This window comes from Coturnix japonica, chromosome 8 (genome assembly GCF_054131305.1).
Source record: "Coturnix japonica strain WE chromosome 8, WE-NBRP24, whole genome shotgun sequence".
In the NCBI taxonomy this organism is placed as follows: domain Eukaryota; kingdom Metazoa; phylum Chordata; class Aves; order Galliformes; family Phasianidae; genus Coturnix; species Coturnix japonica.
Genome location: NC_140670.1, coordinates 8248737 through 8267868, shown reverse-complemented (window position 1 = coordinate 8267868; position 19132 = coordinate 8248737). Strand labels below are relative to the sequence as shown.

The 19132-nt window shown below is 40.5% G+C and overlaps 1 protein-coding gene across 5 annotated transcripts in view; it reads left to right on the top strand.

Moving 5' to 3' along the window:
- The window catches only part of RHOBTB1 (Rho related BTB domain containing 1), a 46131-nt gene that overhangs the window by 7591 nt on the left and 19408 nt on the right, over positions 1-19132 (top strand). For 2 of the 5 annotated variants that reach the window (XM_085553994.1, XM_085553995.1), the window contains exons 3-4: positions 16536-16737; positions 17119-17222. In XM_085553994.1, the coding sequence (XP_085410120.1) occupies positions 16546-16737; positions 17119-17222 (296 nt within the window). In that variant the 5' untranslated portion in view covers positions 16536-16545. Of the gene's footprint in view, positions 1-7081; positions 7321-16535; positions 16738-16827; positions 17035-17118; positions 17223-19132 lie in introns of those variants that run through there. The other 3 variants (XM_085553996.1, XM_085553997.1, XM_085553998.1) reach the window with 3 other exon arrangements.

Below are 19132 nucleotides of genomic sequence, written 5' to 3'. Positions count from 1 at the left end.
TACCACCCAAACTGAGCCCTACAAGGGTCAAGTGGAAAGTTTTACTCATTGCTTTCAATAGGATAAATATAGCTACCTATAGAACAGGGATGCAAGGGTAAATCATGTTTAACAAAACTGTTTCAAAGATTTATGGTGGTGAAATTAAGCTGCCCTTGATTCCACTACTTAATCCAACTCTTGTTTTCCGGCCTGGAAAGAACAGACTATGGCTGTTGGATGATGCTGTTATACATAAGCAGTGATTCAGAGATCTATACTAGTCTTTGACTACTGCAAAGAGAAAATGCACTTCCATTCTCTTCCTCTCTACCTCTAACCTACACTTTCCCATTCTTGTAACTAGATATCATTGTTCAAGATTTGTCTGCGTGATCTCTTTATACTATAAACAACTTGGAGCAGCAATTGCATGTAGGTGCAAAGTTTTCTGTTGTTCCTGTAGAAGTGGCAGTCTTTGAGCAATGTTTCAGCTTTTCAAATTTGATCTGTGTTTTGTATTTTTCTGCTTATAAAGCTACTAGGCTTTTAATACATTAGATGACTTTTACATGCCTCAAAAGACAGGCAGAACATTTATAATACTTTAGAGAGTGAGAGATCTATTTATGTCTGGCTTTTAAAGCTCAGTAGCTCAGATCAAGAGGGAGAAGCAAAGGCAGTGTTTGCCATTGAGAGCCTCTTATTTAGGTTCCCAGATATCACTCACTGTTTAAAACTCAGTACTCAGAACTGCATTTTGACTGATGTTTATAGAGAAGGGACTGAAACCAACAGCCAGCCAGAAGGTCAGACAGAAAATTTCCCCCAGCTGTCTGTTTGGTGTAACTCTCATTTTGTTTCCCAAAGAAGTTCTTGCTGTTCCGTTAACATCTGACCAGACAGCAGAAAAGTTACTGGAAATTTTTAACAGTTATGCAGATATTAGCTCTACAGTTGAGATAAATGGATAACGTAGGACAGATGTGAAATAATTTCTTCAAGGTAAGGATTTTCTCCTGGGATTAGCCTTTCATATACGTGTGAATGTTTTCCTATGAAGTGTCAGTAAGAAGTTTTCCTGGGCTGAAGATGTGTTTCTGGCATATTCCTGCTTTGAGAACAAAGGCGGCAGTTACAGACAAAGTTATCAAGATTTAAGATTTCTTGTATTAGCATTTGTTTTGCTAGTAAGGATTCAATTTTATAATGTTCCTGTAACATGGTGGAAAGCACAGCAATGACGGCAGAACAGCAATGTCTTATGCTGTAGCAAGTGAGGACAGGTTCAAAGGCAATAGCCATAGTCACAGGGGAACAAAACCAAGACAACAAAAAACCCAGAAAGAATCTGCTTACCTTTAGAAGGCCTTGGGTATGTAGGGATCTCTAGCAAGACAGCCTTGCTTCTGCTGCCAACCCCTAAATGAGGTCTGGGAAGGGGTGGAGCCAGGATTCTGCCTGGCTGCTCAGGAATATTGCATGCACCTTAGCTCCCCTGAGTTCCCCTGCCATCCCACAAGGTGCTCCATCACTAGTTCAGGCTGTGACTTAGCATTTCTGCCATGTGCTCCAGTACTGTCACAGAGAGCAAACCATTGATTTCAAAGATGAGCCTCCTCTACTTCAGAAAACCCCTTTAATACTGAAAATAGTTGATAAAGCTACAGTGTAGCTGGGTAGTTGGAAAAGTCTTATTATACCTATGTGTAACCATATTTCTAGTTTTTCTTCCCTTGAGGAGTAAATCTTCCTAATAGTCAGTTTTTCCTATCAAACCATAGTTTTGGTTTGGAACCATACATGAGCTGATTAAGTCTTTCTTTTTAATACTGTAATTCTGAGGATCTAAAAGCAGGGAATGTAACCAAAGCAAGCTGTTGCAAACATTTTACCTTTAAAATAATAAATCCCTATTTCATACAAAACTGAGCTATGCAACAAATTCTTAATGTTGCCTTGTCCTCTCTGGGTTGTGAATTCAGCGAGCCGTAACTCTTCCACTTCTTCCCTTGGGAGACTATTACATAAGCATTCAGCTGTTCCTCTTGTTGTCCTTCTTATTGAGATGAAATTTTATTTTGCTTAATTCTATCTTGGTAGGCTTAACTTTGCAAACTGAGGCAACTCACATGAATCCGCCCCTTTTAAAGACCAGACTATGCAACCTGTGCAGAAGAAAAGGGCAGTATTAGAGGCAATAAATGAGTTTTGCAAGGTTTTATGGGACTCTGACAGCAGAACTGACACCTACCTGAGTCAGCAGAGCACTCTTCCAGAAATTAAGACTTAGCCACATTCTCGGCTGTGCTGGGAAGAGCATAGCAAAGAGGTCAATGAAGTGATTATTCACTTGATCTCAAGCACTTGTGAAACTGAAGATGAAGTTGCTAGGGGGTCTGAAAAGCAAGATGTAGAGGGAGAGACTGAAGAAGCTATGTTTACCTGGAGAAGAGAAGACTAAGAAGGAATGTACTTAGTGCTTTCAGGTATCTAACAAAGGGCTATTGGGAAGCAAGCGGACTCTTCTCAAAGCTGCACAGCAAAAGGACTATGTAAAATATATGCATGTATGAAGCATTTTATCTCTCTCCATTAGGAAAAAGAGCATAGAAACACTATTCACGCAGCAAACAATTGTTGCTATATCTCATTTGTAGAATGTCTCAGTAAATTCTCATGCATGACAGGCTTCTAAAGGAATAACGTTCTTGCACTGTGTTTAGCATTCACCGAATAACTGGGGGGAAAAAAACAGTAAATGCATGATAGTCTACGTTAGGGTGTCTGTGCATGCAGTGAATATACCATTGTCCACATTTCTATCTCTGAGAACTGCGGCACAATTGGGTGGGTACTATGAAAAGGGATGCAGCCGACCTATTTGATTTGCTTTATATCACAATTGGCTGAGAACAGATGTTGAGATCAGTTTGTAGAAACACCTTGTCTCAAACTCTTAAGTTCTGTCCTCATTAGATAAAAAAAATCTCACTGCTAAAGGACTGCAAACAATATGTAGTAGTTTTGAAAAGAAGCCCAGTTGTGAATGCATATGCATTTGGCATGGGAATAATATAGTTCTGAATGCAAACCCATTAATACAAAAAATAATAATAATGACAGGAAATGATTTGAATTTTAATTCAATTTTAATTTTATAACTACACAGTTATGTAGTTTTTCCAGTGTATTTTTTCTCTTTATGAATTTTTTATGGGTAAAATCTAATGGAGTATATACCAATCCATTACAAAAGTAGTTAGAAGTGATTTTGATATAGCCACATAATTAAAACCTCTAAGCCTAATTGTAGTGGAAGGAAAAGACTTCAGTGATGGGAGCTGGGTAATTCTGGTATTTTAATTCATATGCTGCCAGTTGGCTGAGACTACGTATCCCACATGCAGACTTTGCCATCTTCCCATTGTAACTCATGCACCATGTCTCCTTATTTTGGTTGTACGTTGTTCATTCATGTTCTTTTTTATTATTGAAGGCAGGTTTCTAAGATTGTACTCTTTGTCCTTGTGAGACTACCAGATGCAATGTACAGTCCGTATCGATACAGGGTAATTTAACCTACTTCATTTTACTGACTTCATTGTAAGATAAATATTTTGGCTAACAGCTTTTTAATCTCAACATGCTCTTAAGAGCTTTTCTAATACTAAGAGCCCCTGCACTCAGGGGTAAATGATGGAGAATTCCAGTTTATCCTATGCTACTGATTTTGATTCTTGCATGTTGATCTTGATTCAGGCATCAGGCTGCCTGTTCAATGTCAGATCTGCTTTAGAATTGTAGAATCATTCAGGTTGGAAAAGACCTTTAAGATCATCCAGTCCAACTGTCCGCCTACCAACAGTGTTGCCACTAAGCTGTGTCTCTTATGTGCCACATCTACCCTTTCCTTAAGTATTTCCAGAGACGATGACTTCACCACCTCTCTTGAGCAACCTATGCCAATGCCTGGTCACTCTTTCATATACGAAATTTTTCCTAGTATCCATCTCAAACCTCCCCTGGCACAGTTTGAGGCCATTCTGTCTTATCTCATTGTGGTTACCTCGGAGCAGAGTCAAGTCCTGTAGCTGTCTATGCTGACTATTTGTAAGCATGCTTAACTTGTTTTAGGAAACTCTTGTTGTACTTGGATGCTACTGCCAAAAATAGGGGAAGTAATTTCAGTTGTTCTGGATGAAAAGCTTGACGAGCAGTTCTGAGTTGGTAGAAAGTTCTCTAAGGAGTTCTGCAAACACTACATGTAGGAAGAGCCTCTGAAGATAAAGCAAATTTCCAGAGTCAGGAGCAGAGAAGTTATTTCTAATTTCAGTTATAGTTTATGCACAGCTAATGTTCTCTCATGATGCTTTTAATCATCTGGGAAATACATTCTCAACAAACAAAAGGTCAATTTAGCCCCAGAGTAATGTATAAGATTTTGGAACATGCAGGAATGTGCCCTTACGCTTTCATTTCCAAATGTATTTTGTGATTTAGTAAAGCTAAAATAGTTCTAAGTAGAATTCTCTGTGGGTGTGGATGCAGTTCTTAATTTTTTCATTCTTTGTGCAGTTATTTTCTAAGTTTTGTGATGCTGTTAACAGCACATAATGGAGATGCAGTGATGGGACACACTTGGCAGCACATAATCACGTTTTGGAAAGCTGCATGGACTTGGCAGTCCGGACTCTAGTTAAATGCTAACCACAGTCCAGTGCCATGTCCTTTGGGATTGCATGTAGAAATGGAGTTTATTTCCTTCTCCCTCTTGCTATTATCCATCCTCTGAAAACAGTCAAAAAAGAAAAATCCAAGCTGGCTACTTGGAATGCTTACACATCTAATTGAGTAAAGCTTTAATGCTCGTGCATTTTTAATGCTTACGCTAACTCAGGGGGAACACTTACAGTTTATTGCTATCCTTTCTTGTATCAAAGCCTAAAAACTGCCAGTTGCTGTACGCCCTACTAGAGATGAATGCCAGCCACTTGTGAAGGTATATCACTCAAGTTTATGGTCAGTACTCCAGTGTTCATTAAAATGTTTCAAAAAATGTAAATGCTGATGGTTATGTGATGTTAGGATCCTAAGACATGTCCTGGGTTTTTATTTTATGCTTTATTGGAGAAGATGCTGTCTGAATTCTGTAAGAAGTCATACACTTGTGGATGGGAAAGTACTGAATGGTAAATGTTGCTTTAGATGGTCATAAAAGTGGAAAGTCCTTAGTAGCTTGCAGCTATTTCCACAGCTGCAGAAACCTTCAGGCTTTGGATACCCTCTGATGAGAGTAAAATAATAGGGGGAAACTTCAGACCTTTCTTTGAGCCCATCAGAAGGAAAGCCCTGTTTCTTCTCACCCCTTTAGAACTACTTAACTAATCATCATCATTGCTGGGTTCTGTTATTTTTACTGTTGTGCACTGAAACTAATACTTTCTCCCTCTTGCTGCCCTCTTCCTTTAAGCCTGTAGGACAGCTTTGTATGACGCCTGCAAGTGGAGATAATGTTATTTTTATTGCAGTCTGGATGCTTCTTGAGTCATTATCAGAACAAGCCTGGTTGCTCTGCAGCAATTTTCTCCCAGGTAATGCTAATGTACCTGTTAGAACCACAATGAGATTCTCTCTGAAGTAGTAGTACAGCAGGTGTCTTTAATAGGGATGTAGAATCGTGGAATTGCTCAGGTTGAAAAAGTCCTTGAAGAATTATTGAGTCTAACCACAACCTAACCATACTACCCTAACAACCCTCTGCTAAATCATGTCCCTGAGCATCACATCCAAAAGCATCCAGGGATGCTGACTCAACCGCCTCCCTGGGGAGCCTATTCCAGTGCTTAACAGCCCCTTTTGTAAAGAAATTTTTCCTGATTTCCAACCTAAACTTCCCCTGGCAGAACTTGAGGCCATTTTCCCTAGTCCTGTCACCAGTGAGAAGAGACCAACCCAGCTCTTGCTGTAAGCACCTTTCAGAGATTGGAAGAGAGCAATAAGGTCTCCCTTCAGCCTTCTTTTCCCCAGACTAAACAGCCCCAGTTCCTTCAGTCTCTCCTCATAGGGCACATACTCCAAGCCCTTCACCAGCCTTGTTGCCCTTTGGACCTACTCCAGCACCTCAGTGTCCTTTCTGAATGCAGAGCATGAAACTTACAGGAAAAAAAAGAATTCATGCTTAATATTTGCAATGACAAGAATTGTTCTCCTGTACCTAATTGCCTCTGGTGAAGTGCAGAGTGTAATTTTTCTTGACGTAGCTGTGCTCAACTGAAAAGCGTTGTGGTCTAACCTGGCTAATGTGAGTTTGGCTTCTGGGCATTTAAAAGGTGGTTGACTGTAAGCAATGCAGTTGGATATCGTTAGTGTGTTCTTGGTACCAGTCACTGCTGTTTGAAGGAGATGCTCTTTAAACAACATTATAACATGTTTTCCAAAACATGACTGTGTTATTGCTGGAAGGCTGTGTGCTGTGAGCACAGCCTGCTGGAAGAGAACAATGTCTTTTCAAGCCATGGCTGTGTCAGAAGAGTTCCCTGTCCTGTGCTGAAGGGTTAGTTGTGTTTTATTGACATCAAGAGTCTGTGCGCAGTGTTTGTAGCAGGCAGCCTGCTCTGGAATTGAGCTCTTTTCTCAGGTGCAGGGCTTGGGCCGTTTCTATCAGATAGAAAACTCCCAGGGCAGAAGTGCCAGCTCAGGGCACTGGTTTAATTTTCCATCTGTCTCAAATACTAATGAAGAAGGACAGAAGTCATTTAAAAACGTAACACCTAGACAAGGCATGTGCTCTCCATTTAGAGAATTGTTCAGTGAGGCCTTCAAGACCTTTGCACCGCCCTGTGCTGTTTGCAGCGTGCATGTACGTAGGTGTATGTGCGCATCCTTCCTTTCGCTGTGGCTGTAGGTGCTCTCGGAGGAGCTCGGCAGTGCAGGGCGCTGTGCACAGCTGGCTGCGGGCACGCCGGGCGCTGGTGCAGGAGCGGCTCACGCCATCGCCGCCCCTTTACGAGCGGCCCCGGTTTCATGAATGAAATCCAATCTCCGCGCTATAAATAGACGGCGGGGCCGCAGACGTCACAGCGCGCGTGGCTCCCGCCGGCCCCATCGCCGCCTCCCGAGCGTCCGTGTCAGCGCCCCGGGCCGGGCGGGCGCAGCACCGCGGGCGGCATGCCGCATCCGTGCACAGTCGGGCCGGTTCCCGGCCTCGCCTTCTCGCTCTAAAGAGCGACGGGAAGGGGCGCGGCGACTGCTGCTACCCCCCCGTCCCATGTCCCGCCGGGGAGCCGGTCCCTCCGTGCGCACCCCGGCTGCTGGCTGCCGGGCATCCCGCTCTCCCGGGTAGGTCCCGCGTCGCCCGGGCGCGATCGTGCTGCGGGGTCGGGCTGGTCCGCGCGTCCCCGTCCCCGCAGGTGCGCTCTCCCCTCCCCCGAGGTGAGAGAGAGCCGAGTCCTTGATGAAGCTGATCTCTCTCGCTTCCTCTTCCAGCGAGGCCACAAGGTGCAAGACAAAAATAGATGATGCATATGAGAAGCAGAAACCTCCTGGCGCTTGGCGCTTCTGAGTGTCATTTCCAAACCTTCAGGTTTTTAGTAAAGATTTCTTTCTTCTCTCTTTATTTCTCCCTTCTTTTCTCCTGCTTTGTCTGTGGAGTCTGTTGTGGGTTGCTGTGACGACAGCAGCAGACTGCTGTGGGGGGCTTGCAGCACACAGGTTATCAGGTGTCTGTCAGCTGGGACCCATCTGAGGACCACGGAAAGGGGCTGCAAAGGAAAACGGAAGTAGGCATTGATTTGTTAAGTCAACCTTATGTGGATATTGTGGCATCCGATACCCAGGGGGAAAGGAAGTCAGTCGCTGACCGACTGAGCTGGACTAGTGAGAGAGCTCGGGGTTGCCTTCTGCTGGGCAAAGCACTATGCAGGCTACTAAAGGCATCAATATACTTGTTTAACAGTGGTAACAACAATTTTCAAAAGCCCTTGAAGCTCTACATATGGTCACAGTGAGAGCAAGGAAGTGATGCCAGAATATTCTCAATGACTTTGTTCATCCTCAGTTTATGTACTATTTCAGGACACACAGCTGACTCAAAGCCAAATGTTCAGTTTGAGCTGTAAGAGAAGCTGGGGTGGAAATTACTTTGTTCAGTGTGTTCAGTGGGAGTTCTTAAGCCAGCACTATTTCTAGGCAAAAATTAAGTGTGTAGGGGGGAAAACATGACCTACAGACATAGACTTGCGGTATGACTGTTTAGTGTAAGTAGCAACTGAATGGGATGTATCTGTACACAGCCTATACTTCAGGACTGGGCATTACGGTATATGGAAACAGAGCACCTTCATTTCTCTTTAATGTATTTAATTCATTTAATTTTCCAAGACCCTCTCTCATTAAGTTATGTTTTTCTTTTTGCGCTTTGGATTTGTGTGCCTGATGCTATGTATCAAGTCTGTGATGTATCCATTCACAGGAAAAATAACTAAATGAGCTGAATATTTATACAGGATTCTTTATCTTAGACACACTGTACTTACAGATCGTAAGATCTAGGACATGTTCAGATGTGTAGAAGTATTTTTATCCAAGAAGAAATAAACATCAGTTTTAACTCTGGACAGCTTTCTAAATCTCCTGCCCTTTTAAAACTCCCAAGCTTCACAAATACTGTGGAGTATTATACTGACAGGAAGAGCTGATTGTTTGACCAGTAAATCCCAATGTTTGATTCTTTGCTAATAGATTTTGTTCACTGGAAAAATCCTTAAGTCCTGCATCCAGATGTTGCTCTGTGCTGATGGAGCTGAATGGACAGAGAAGCCTTGAATTAGGAAAGCAAAGGAACAACAGGTGTTTGCCATGTCCTTCCCTTGCTCCCACCTGAGCTGCCAGAAGAGTACACAAATGCTGTAGAGAGTGTGTACTTTGGACTCGCTCCCAAGCAGAGCACTTTAGAGAAGGAAAAGTAGTGCTGAACAGTCCTTGCTGCATACAGCAGTTGCAGCACTCACAGCAAGACATCACTGAGACTAAAGCTAGTCAGATCAGTGTGAAAGCACCCTTGGGCTTATCTGACAATGCTCAAAACCTCATGCTAGGAGTGGATGGTGGTACAGCATGTGAGCTGGAATTGGTGCATCCTGGGGTACATGTGGTGATAACTGCACCCTTTTTTTTTACAGGTCTGTAATATTTGTGTCTTTTGGAAGGAAAAAGTTACAGGAAGTGAGTTCTAGGACAGCTTCCTGTGCTAGAGAGTTACCAGCATCTCTAGAGTATTTTTCTTTATAGTTCCAGCAAAACATGATAAATGCTTCCCCTCAGAAACATACGGATGTTGGGAGCGTGTCTTTCTTTTGGGTTGCTTGTTCTGTTGTTGTTTTTTCCCTGTTTTTCCCAGTTGGAAGTACTGCTCAGAGTAATGTACCAAAGGGAGTATGCGATATCAGCACCTGTCTTTTTAGTGGGTAAAATCAGTAATAACCTTACTACAGTATCTGTAGTTCAATGCAGAGAGTAAAATTAGGGATTTCATGGTGTTAACTACCATGAAAACCAGTAGTGCTGAATCAGGCTTGTTCACCAACGCTTCCCCTTTAATCCCAAGTTTTATATTTTATCCCAGGTATTCTTGAGCATTGTAGCCACTGTGTATTCAGCTGCAGCTTTGCCCCAAATACTGATCCAAACACCAAACGAGGAGCCGAGGCATCTGATGCTCTATCTGTTTTAATGAGTCAAGTGGTGTGGTAGCAGGGGATCTGGAAATGAAAATGTTGGTGCTGAGGAGCTGGTGTCCATGCAGCACATGATTCAGGAACAACAGGGGTTGCTTCAAATTGCCTTTCACCTGGTGGGAACTGAACGCTTACTGGGTGGGTAACATACCTTCCACTTCAGTTTAGTCTGAAATGAATTCAGTTTGTGCGCTCTGTGGATGGGCCTGATGTAAATCAAGGCACAGTAAGTGACAGTGCTGGGGATATTTGCTTCAAGTATGTTTTCATGTCTGAACTAAAGTGCTGGTGGAGTTGCACCCTTAATCTGCTACTGAAACAAAATCTTTTGCTGCACAAGGAAGAACAGTGTAGGGATTTAGTGCACAGCAATATTTTACATGTGGCTGCTCTATGGGGCAGCAGCTTTCTGGTGGTGATTACCTCCTGGCCCAGATGGGTATTATCTGCTCTTCAGTTATTCAGTTCTCATACACTTTTAATCACATCATCAGCTGACTTCAGTTTGTGTTGATATGCCATATTACACAGGATGCACAGCAATGCTTGCAGTTGCACACTGCCTAGTCCCCTACATCTGCTGTTGTGATCTCTGGTAAGGGAAAGAGCAGACAGTTGGAGCCAGGTAGATCATGAATCCTTACAAAATGCATTTGCAAAACTGTATGAGAGCCATAAATCAATAATCTACCACCTCTTCACCTCTTTACAGGCTTGGGTCCAGTGTAGTCTCCCTTCCTCACATCTCTGCATGATAAAAAGGAAGAAAAAAAGGAGCAGTAAGGCACTGTTCTGTGTCATGGGCTGTTCTTGAGGTAGACTGGGAAGAATTGGTGGAGGTAGCAGTATTGCACACTCATCCACAGCACAGTATCATCCCAGATATCTGCCTTCTGAAATGGCTAAACGTCCTTCACCTGCTGTATGGATTAATTTCTAGAGAGATGATCTCTTCACAGAGGATATTGCAATGTATGTAACAGGTCAAAGTAATACGTAATCTGCTCAGAGTAATCAGCTTGTTGACTTTGCACTTCAGGTCTTCCAGAACCTGTTAGAAGACTGACATAGTTCAGATCTGATGCTGAGCTTTGCATTTGGTTCCATGTTGTTTCTAAATGTCTGTGAGTGTAACAGAAAGATGGGTCCTTTGTGAACTGTGCATTCTGGGGGCCTCAAGAATGTGTTTTTCAGTGTTTTTAGGTTATCCAAGGAAGTGCTTTAAAGGTGTTGTGTTATCATAAAAGTAGGTTGCGTTTGATAAAGGGCCCTAATCTGCATTTGGGCCTGAATTTCTTACTCCAACATCAGTTTGTTCTTTTTCAGTCTTTTTTTAGTGCACATTCAGGATAAGTTGACAGAACTTCATATAATGGAACAGGGCAATGCCTCATCATCCTGGATGAGAATTATGTCCCCTGGTGACCTAATTATCTGATCTCACCTGGAATCTTGTTACCCTTTGCCACCATTTGCTTCCCTGATGCTGAAGCGGTACAGGGTTTTCTTGTGTTTGGTTTAGCAGTTGTCCCTTTGGTCCACCTGCAATTTAGTCGTAATATTTATATCTTGTTAAGAACGTTTTGTGATAACCTTTCTATAGCTGGCATAGAGTATCTTGTACTTTGTACCGTGTTGTGATTTCTTTTACTAATATACTTGACAAGACCCTAACCTCATTATTAAATTGAACCAAACCACAAACTATCCTTTTTTTCCTGCTACTCTTTCCCCAAATCAGTGCTGTTAGAGAATAATATGCCCTTGCAGAAATGAACAGTAATTATCCCTGACTTTTCTCCTGACATAGGTGCGTTAATCCATTTGAATTCTGAAACAACACATGGCAGGTTGTATACTCAGAACAAACATTCCACTTGCCTGTTCAGGCTCAAGCACTCTTTGGTCCTTGCCTGCTTGCTGGTGTCTTGAGTTGTGAGCTGTCAGGTAGTGACTTTGCTGCCTGGAGAATTTGCCTTTTTGCTTCTTCTTTGCTTGAGTTGACTTGAACCAGGTTGGAATTACTGGTTTTTATTTTTCCCATGGAATAACTTAACTTTACTGAGTGCTCAAGGTCCTGACATGCTGTCACTCTGAGCCTTCAGCTTAAGGGTTTGCTCTTAATGTGAAAGCTAAGTAACATGCTTGCTTGTTTTCAGATGCTGTCTCAGTCTTATTGGACGTGCTTAAGCACTGAACTAAGAAGTAAACATCTGCAGAGTCACTCTATAATCACCAATTACTGTAGATACTTTTGGTGATTTATCTGTGATGTTTTGCTGAAAACAGCTGACAATCAGCTGCTGTCCTTCTGATCTTGTCTATGTTTTTTGTATGAATTAAGTGATGATGTAAAACATCTAGATATTTCAAAGCGGGCAGTTAGCTGCATAGGTAGCGAGATTCCTGATCCCACATAGGATTTTATAGGGATGGCAGGGAACACAGGAACCTTGCAATTGGATTTGAATTGTCATCTGCTTTCTTTCCAGCAGAGAAAAATGTAAATATAGTTTTAAATATATTAAACTATATTTGTAAATCAAGACAGGTTCACAATTAAGGCCTGGTTATATTTTGTACATAAATATACTTTAAATTCATGCTTAGAGAGAGAGAGAGAAGGTGACGTGTCTGTTGTGTCCTGGTATGACAGCTGATCAACTGATAGGCTCCATCTACACCTCTTTTGGAAAATATCCCTAGAAAACAGTATTTCTTTACCGAGTCTAACTAGCCAGAAGGACCTGCTTGCCATAATAACCACAACTGCTGTTTAGTGATAAAAACAACTGGCTCAACAGTGAGAAAAATTAAACAAAAAAAGCAAACACCCTTCAGCGATTTGAGTGAAGCAACAGAGGAAGCAATTAGTGTCTGTAACAGTTTGCAGTACATGGTTCAGCACAGTAACTTTACACTTCTTGTGAAATAAATCAGCTTTATTTAGAATAGTTCTTTCCTGCTTGTGAAGTTAACTAATTAAGTGGTTTTGTCTCAGATCCCGAGTCTGCTCACATCTGCTGATTTTTGGCTGCCTTTGTCTCCCATGATACGCAAATAATTACAGGTGGCAATGTAAAAACAGAAACATCCTGAAAGGTTTTAGTGAACCTATATTATTCTTGTGGGTATCCTTTTTCATTTCCACTTCTCATCTTTCTTTAGAACTAGATTAAGGAGTGAAATCTTTCACTGCTTTCCATGTTAGAACATCTGTATTTCATCTGATGGTTCCCCTTGTAGGTTTCTCAGTGCTCCTCATTTGCTGATCTTTCAGTTTTTCTGTGTCTTTTTTTGCTCCTCTCTGAGGCCGGTCACACTTCCAGTAACTTTCCTCTTACTTGATCCTGTTTTCTTTTGTTGGTAAACTGAACAATTGCAGGTTGTAGGTCGGTTTTGACTAGTGTTTCATTGGTCCTGGAATGTTATGTTGTTTTTTCTTAAGCTGAATGTAAGCTGGATTGCTCTTGCCTAACCAGTTTTGTATTAGCCCTGGTTGGTTTTCTCAGATGTTACCAGCCTTTCGGAGCTCACTTTAGATTTATTTTATAAGTTTTGCAAATACATTTTCAGCATTTTTAATCAGGATGGTTGTATAATAGGTTTAACATAAGCCTAAATTAGAGGATATCTTAAAAACACAACAAACCAAACTGACCATGGCTGTATCTTTAAGGTCCTGTACATAAATCTGTCTATGACCAGTCCTGTACTCCAAAAGATTCTGGCCATATTTACAAGCATTTAATTCACACATTTTGGAAACTGTTTACACTGTTACTGTCAGTTTTTATTTGCAGTGTCTAAATATCTGGCCAGGTTTATTTCTGTTAGGATCTTCAGGAATTCTGTCCTTTTTTTTTTGTTTTCTATTCTCCTTTTGAAAACTACTGAACAATATTAAAGTGTCTGCATTTTCAGTATAGAGATACTCCATATCCACTGGAGTGGTTTTAAGAGCTTTTCTTAGCAGAGCCACAAAGCTTTAGTATTGTTTTTATTCCCAGTTTATTTTAATCTCTGTCCTGTGCATTATTGAGTCATGCTAAAAATATCTTCATTAGACTGCCATTGATCTACAACAGGGCATTCAGGCACACTGTGCCTGAGTTCTAGGATAGCTTTTATTGAATAAGTGTATCAGAAATAATAAAAAAAACCCCATATACTCATTTTTAAATTTCATTTTTGTGTTTCTTTTCTCATATGAGTGCATTGATTTCTCTTGTTATCTTTATTAAGATGTTCCTATTTTAAACTTGCTTTCACAGCTCTGTGCTTAATACTTATTTTGTGCCCAATTATAGTGTAGTTTTGCAGAACTACAGTTTCAGAATTCCTGAAAAATTTTAAAAATCAGATTCGTACAAAAAGCTCATTGGAATAACAGCATTTTAGTGGAATTTTGGGTTAGAGGGAAAATAGTTTGGGCATCACTCTGCTTGGTAGTTTAAAACCAGGCAGACACACTGGCTAGCTGTGTGCCTTCATTTTGTTTTCCAGCCTTGTAAACACATTCCATCTGTGATGTCTAGTCCATGCATGAATAAAATATGAAGCAATTTAATACCACATAATATGTTGGGGGTTATTCTCTATTCTCAGACATGAAATGAAACTATTTTAGATTGCATATTGAAATCTCCTTGGTTTGTTGTTTTTTTGGTTGTTTTTTTTTTTGCTACTCGTTCAGGGCCCTGGCTTTCAGGCAGCAGTGTACAAATAACGTCATTTTCTGTAATGTGAGAAACACCACATGGTTTGTGATTTTTTTGTTTATATCGTAGCTGTATACTTGGAAGGGGTGGGTGGAGGGAAAAAGGAGTTATCTCTCATTCTGGCTTTCTAATACTTGAATCTGTTGTGATCTAACACAGCCAATGATCCATCCCAGGCAGCAGCCTCAATGAGAGCTTGCACGCAGCGAGCAGCTGTGGTTGGATGGCAAAAGTAATTGGAAAGTCTCTGTAGTCCTTTAGCACATGGCTCTTCACCTTTCAGGGCACAGGTCACAACTCAAATGAAGGGATAAAGGTGGTATCTTAATAGCTTTCCTTTCTTATCAGCTAAAACCTCTGTGCCAGCATAGCATACTGTCACAAGGCCATTAAGTTTTACATGAAGTAAATACAGCACATTTATGCTTGAAACCACATGATCTGCTCTAGAGTTTCTGGGCCTGTATTGCAGACTGGTATAGAACTCTCTAAAATATATTCTTATGTGCTGGTCAGTGCTATGGCTTTTCCTGACACATTCAGTGTCTGTGAAAACATATTGGAGTGACACAGCAGTGGCATAAATAACTGTTGTACAGTTGTCAGTGCAATGTCTGATTCCTCACAGCCACATAAATACAGATTGAAATAACTGTGTCATGGCCATTATATGGTTTCTTTTGTAGTCCATGCTTAAAATTCAAAATCTTTGGATAACATTTAGTCCTAACGCTGACTTTTGCTTGTCTGTTTACTTTGGTTAAAGTAATGAAAGAATACATATAAAATTATTGTTTGATTCATAATTACTAACTATGATTTTTCTTAAATCAGAACGTAGTGCCTGACACGATGAAAAATGACCACCAGAACAGCTTGTATCTCATCTTTTAAGTACCCTAACAGTAAAAGTATGTTCTATATTTAGGAGCAAATGAGATACAAGTATAAAAAAGCTGTTTAAACAAAGACAGACACTAATTTATCTGTTATACTTTTTCTTCTCAGGAAAAAAAAAAGACATCATTGCTCCAGATGGCAGCCTGTGTTTTGTCATTTATACTGTTGTAGGTTTCGTTGCTGAAGTAGCTGTTAGGCAGGTCTTTCTGAACATGTTTGTGCCTTGTACTTTCTCTTCTCCTGTGCCTTGACTACATTCCCCAGCAGAGACCAGATTGTCGAAGAGACGCGGTTAGACACTGGAAAATGAAAAACTATGATCCTGCATCCCTTTATTAGAAAATGACAGACTTCTGTAGAAAACGGGCACAGTTAATTTTAGTCTTTCAAATATCCTTGTATTCCACCTTACATTCATGCCCAGGTGTTTAATCAATAAATTGCCAAAGAATATGTAAGTAAATATCTTCAGCAATACCTTTCAGAGTCAGGATCGTATCTTCAAAAATCTCATTCTCTTTACTTTCCAGCACCGTGTAAAGAAGTTTATTGGTACATGTACAAGTTTCTGCAGGACTGTTTGGTTTCGTTAAACTCCCCGATCTTTACAAATGTCCTTGAAAAATTAAGAGTATGTAATACGTGCAGGAATTAATAGGAGTTGTAGTTTGTAGAGAACAAAGTATCTGGAACAATCTTACAAAGTCTGTTTTATTGTGTTCACAAAACTAAAACCATCTGTGTAACTTGGTCTTAGCAATATTGTTTGGAGAGCCCTAAATCAAATCCCAAATGGGCAAGATTACAGAAGGCAGGTTTATACTAGAATCTTTCAGGCTGAACCCACTGATGTCCAGTCCTTTCTCCTTCTTAACATAAAAAGTATTAGCAAGAGGTAAGTTTGTGCTAGCTGTCCTTGTTTCACCAAGATCTGGCTTCTGCAAACAGGCTTTGTTTACAGAAACTGAAGTGAAAATAGCATGTGAACAGCATAAACTGACTGCGGTCAAAATAGTCCTGTATTTGCATAACTGTGCAGTATTTAAAGGATCCTCTAGCTTGCTTTGGTACAGCTTGCTACAGATTTCCTTGAGACTTAAGTCTTCCTCAGACATCTCTGAAGAAGTAGAAGGGTCTGCTTCTAAATTACATCATATTTGTACAGTGGTAGAGAAGAATTTTTACTGTCTCGTTACAGTTTTTGGTAAATGGACATTGACATGGACTACGAAAGACCCAACGTTGAAACTATCAAGTGTGTGGTGGTTGGAGATAATGCAGTGGGGAAGACTCGTCTGATTTGTGCAAGAGCGTGCAATACAACCTTGACTCAGTATCAGCTGCTGGCAACTCATGTACCAACAGTGTGGGCCATTGATCAGTACCGTGTCTGCCAAGAGGTAAGGCATGCAGGTTTACAGAACAGGGAGTGCGTGCTTTGAGGTTGTGCTAATATTTACTGGTTAGTCTTTCCCTGTCAAAAGGTAACAGTGAACTCAGAAATATTGCATGTGTGGTCTCTGCTGCAGCCATGGTCTGGAAGGCAAGGAGGGCTGCCATTTCCCCTGAGTCTGTTGCTCCAAAGTGTGTTGGTTTGTTTGTTTTTCAATGAAAACCATTTTTAGAAGATAGATATATTGCTTGTGTTTTATGGAATATAGCATTCACTGAAAACCACACAATAGACTCTTGATGTAGTAAGTTTTGAATCTCCTTACAAGGCAAATTAGAAATGTACTTGTTTGATGGAGGAAAAGAACATAAGATGTGTTCTGTTGTAGGTCCTTGAACGCTCACGAGATGTTGTGGATGAAGTGAGTGTTTCTCTCAGGCTGTGGGATACGTTTGGGGACCATCACAAAGACAGGCGCTTTGCTTATGGAAGGTAAGTTGACCAAAGCTAAACTTTAAATAGTTCTCGTAGTAAAATTTAAAGCATAAAATTTGCAAATCTTGACTTTTGAAAAAAAGGACTTAAAAACAATCAAGGGTATTCCTATTCCTGCCTACTGCAAAGAAGATTATATACCACAAGGATTAAAAAGAGAAATATTTTAAAAGCAGAGTAGTTTTACTACACAACACTTTACTTACTAAGTTCTGTCAACAAATGTCCCATTTCAGTTTTTAAAGAACATTCCCAAAAATAAGATTGTAGTTTTACAGAATTGAACATCAGTGTTCCCTGCCTGATTAAACAGCATACGATGTCATTGCCTGCTTACTATTGAAAGAGCAAGCAGAGATATTGGGAAGCATTATTAGCATTCATTGGAATATTTCTTGTAATGAAACCTGCTGTGTTGATTGGAGAGCTCACGTGAAATGGACAGCTCACACCGAATGAGCAGAGCCCATTCCATGAAAGGTGAGGTACTTCTGTGTGCAGATAGATACAATGACATCAGACTACCTCTACAGGGCAAGTATTTAGCTGAGGAAGATGGGGTCTGTATGATTTTGGTTTTTTCCATGACTAACATTCAAACAAGGTCTCAATCCTCACATGTTTTTTTTCCTTCTCTAACTTCTTTTTTTCTTCTTTTTTTCTTTCTTTCTTTCTTTTTTTTTTCTTTTTTTTTTTTTTTTTGAATGACTGGGAATGCCCACTGCATAGTTCCTGTCCTATCTTTGGATTACATTTTGACAAAACATTCTTACTTTTCCTTCACTACATGATGAAACGAGCACCTCTGGGAGATGATGGTCTTATCTTCATCCCTCAGAATCACTGCAGAAGGGTTCTGTAGTTGAATTCAGTGCTTAAATTTTCACAGCAAGATATGGCTATAGAACCTGTACCATTTGTCAGCAGCATCTGTGTGTGACTTTAAGGTTAGCACTGATTTTATACTCAGTGCTGCTCCAGTATATGAGTAGATACTGTTGTAACATTTGGCAGCGTATGGAGCCTACTTTGATAAATATGGGTGTAACTTAATGATTCCTCTGACTGTTCCTCTTTGGTGTGGCCCCCTGATATTCTGCAACAGATACTGTGCCACTGAGAAGATTACCAGAGATTAAGAGAACAAAATCAGGCATGTTCTGAACTCTGATCCACTGTTTGCTGACAGGATGGGAGAGGGGAAAAACAGCATACTTAGTGTCTAATCCTGCAAACACCAAGGAAGACATGCATAACTGGAGATCTTGTGGGATTAATCATAAGAACACAGGGATTCATTTGTGGTGGTAGCAGAACTGAGTGTATGTAGAGTCAGGTTTGTTATGCCTGGTCAACTTCAAAAGGCTGTTCTGAAAACTTACTGTGCCATTAGTGGTTTTCCTTTGGCAAGTCTCGTAATATAGTAAATCACTGGAAACTCTAAACAAGCTATCTTCTAAATATAATTTCAGTTCTAATGTTTCCCAGTTGTAAACACTGATCAAGGACTTGAAAAATATGTATACATACCAATGTTTTATTTTAAATCATCTGTTTAACATTTTAGCTATTTTAGCATTTCTAAACATTTAACCATTCCATAAAAATACTGAATATTCCTGTGTATAGGAATTCATCTTAAATAATATACATTAAGCCACAGTCTGCTCATAGCTGAGTCAAATGTTGCAGCGAACAGTTAATGCTAAACTGCTCAGGGTACACCCAGAGGTACTCAGTGTCAGACTGGGAGGTTATTTAATGAGATATTCCCTCATTTCCCTACAAAACCATTTTATTCATGTGCTCCTTGTACAAGGGAAGGTTTATTTCAGCAGAGCACTCAACCACGACCTCTAATTGTTCTAAACGTGGTGTAACAAGAACCAGCAGGTCATTAATTCACA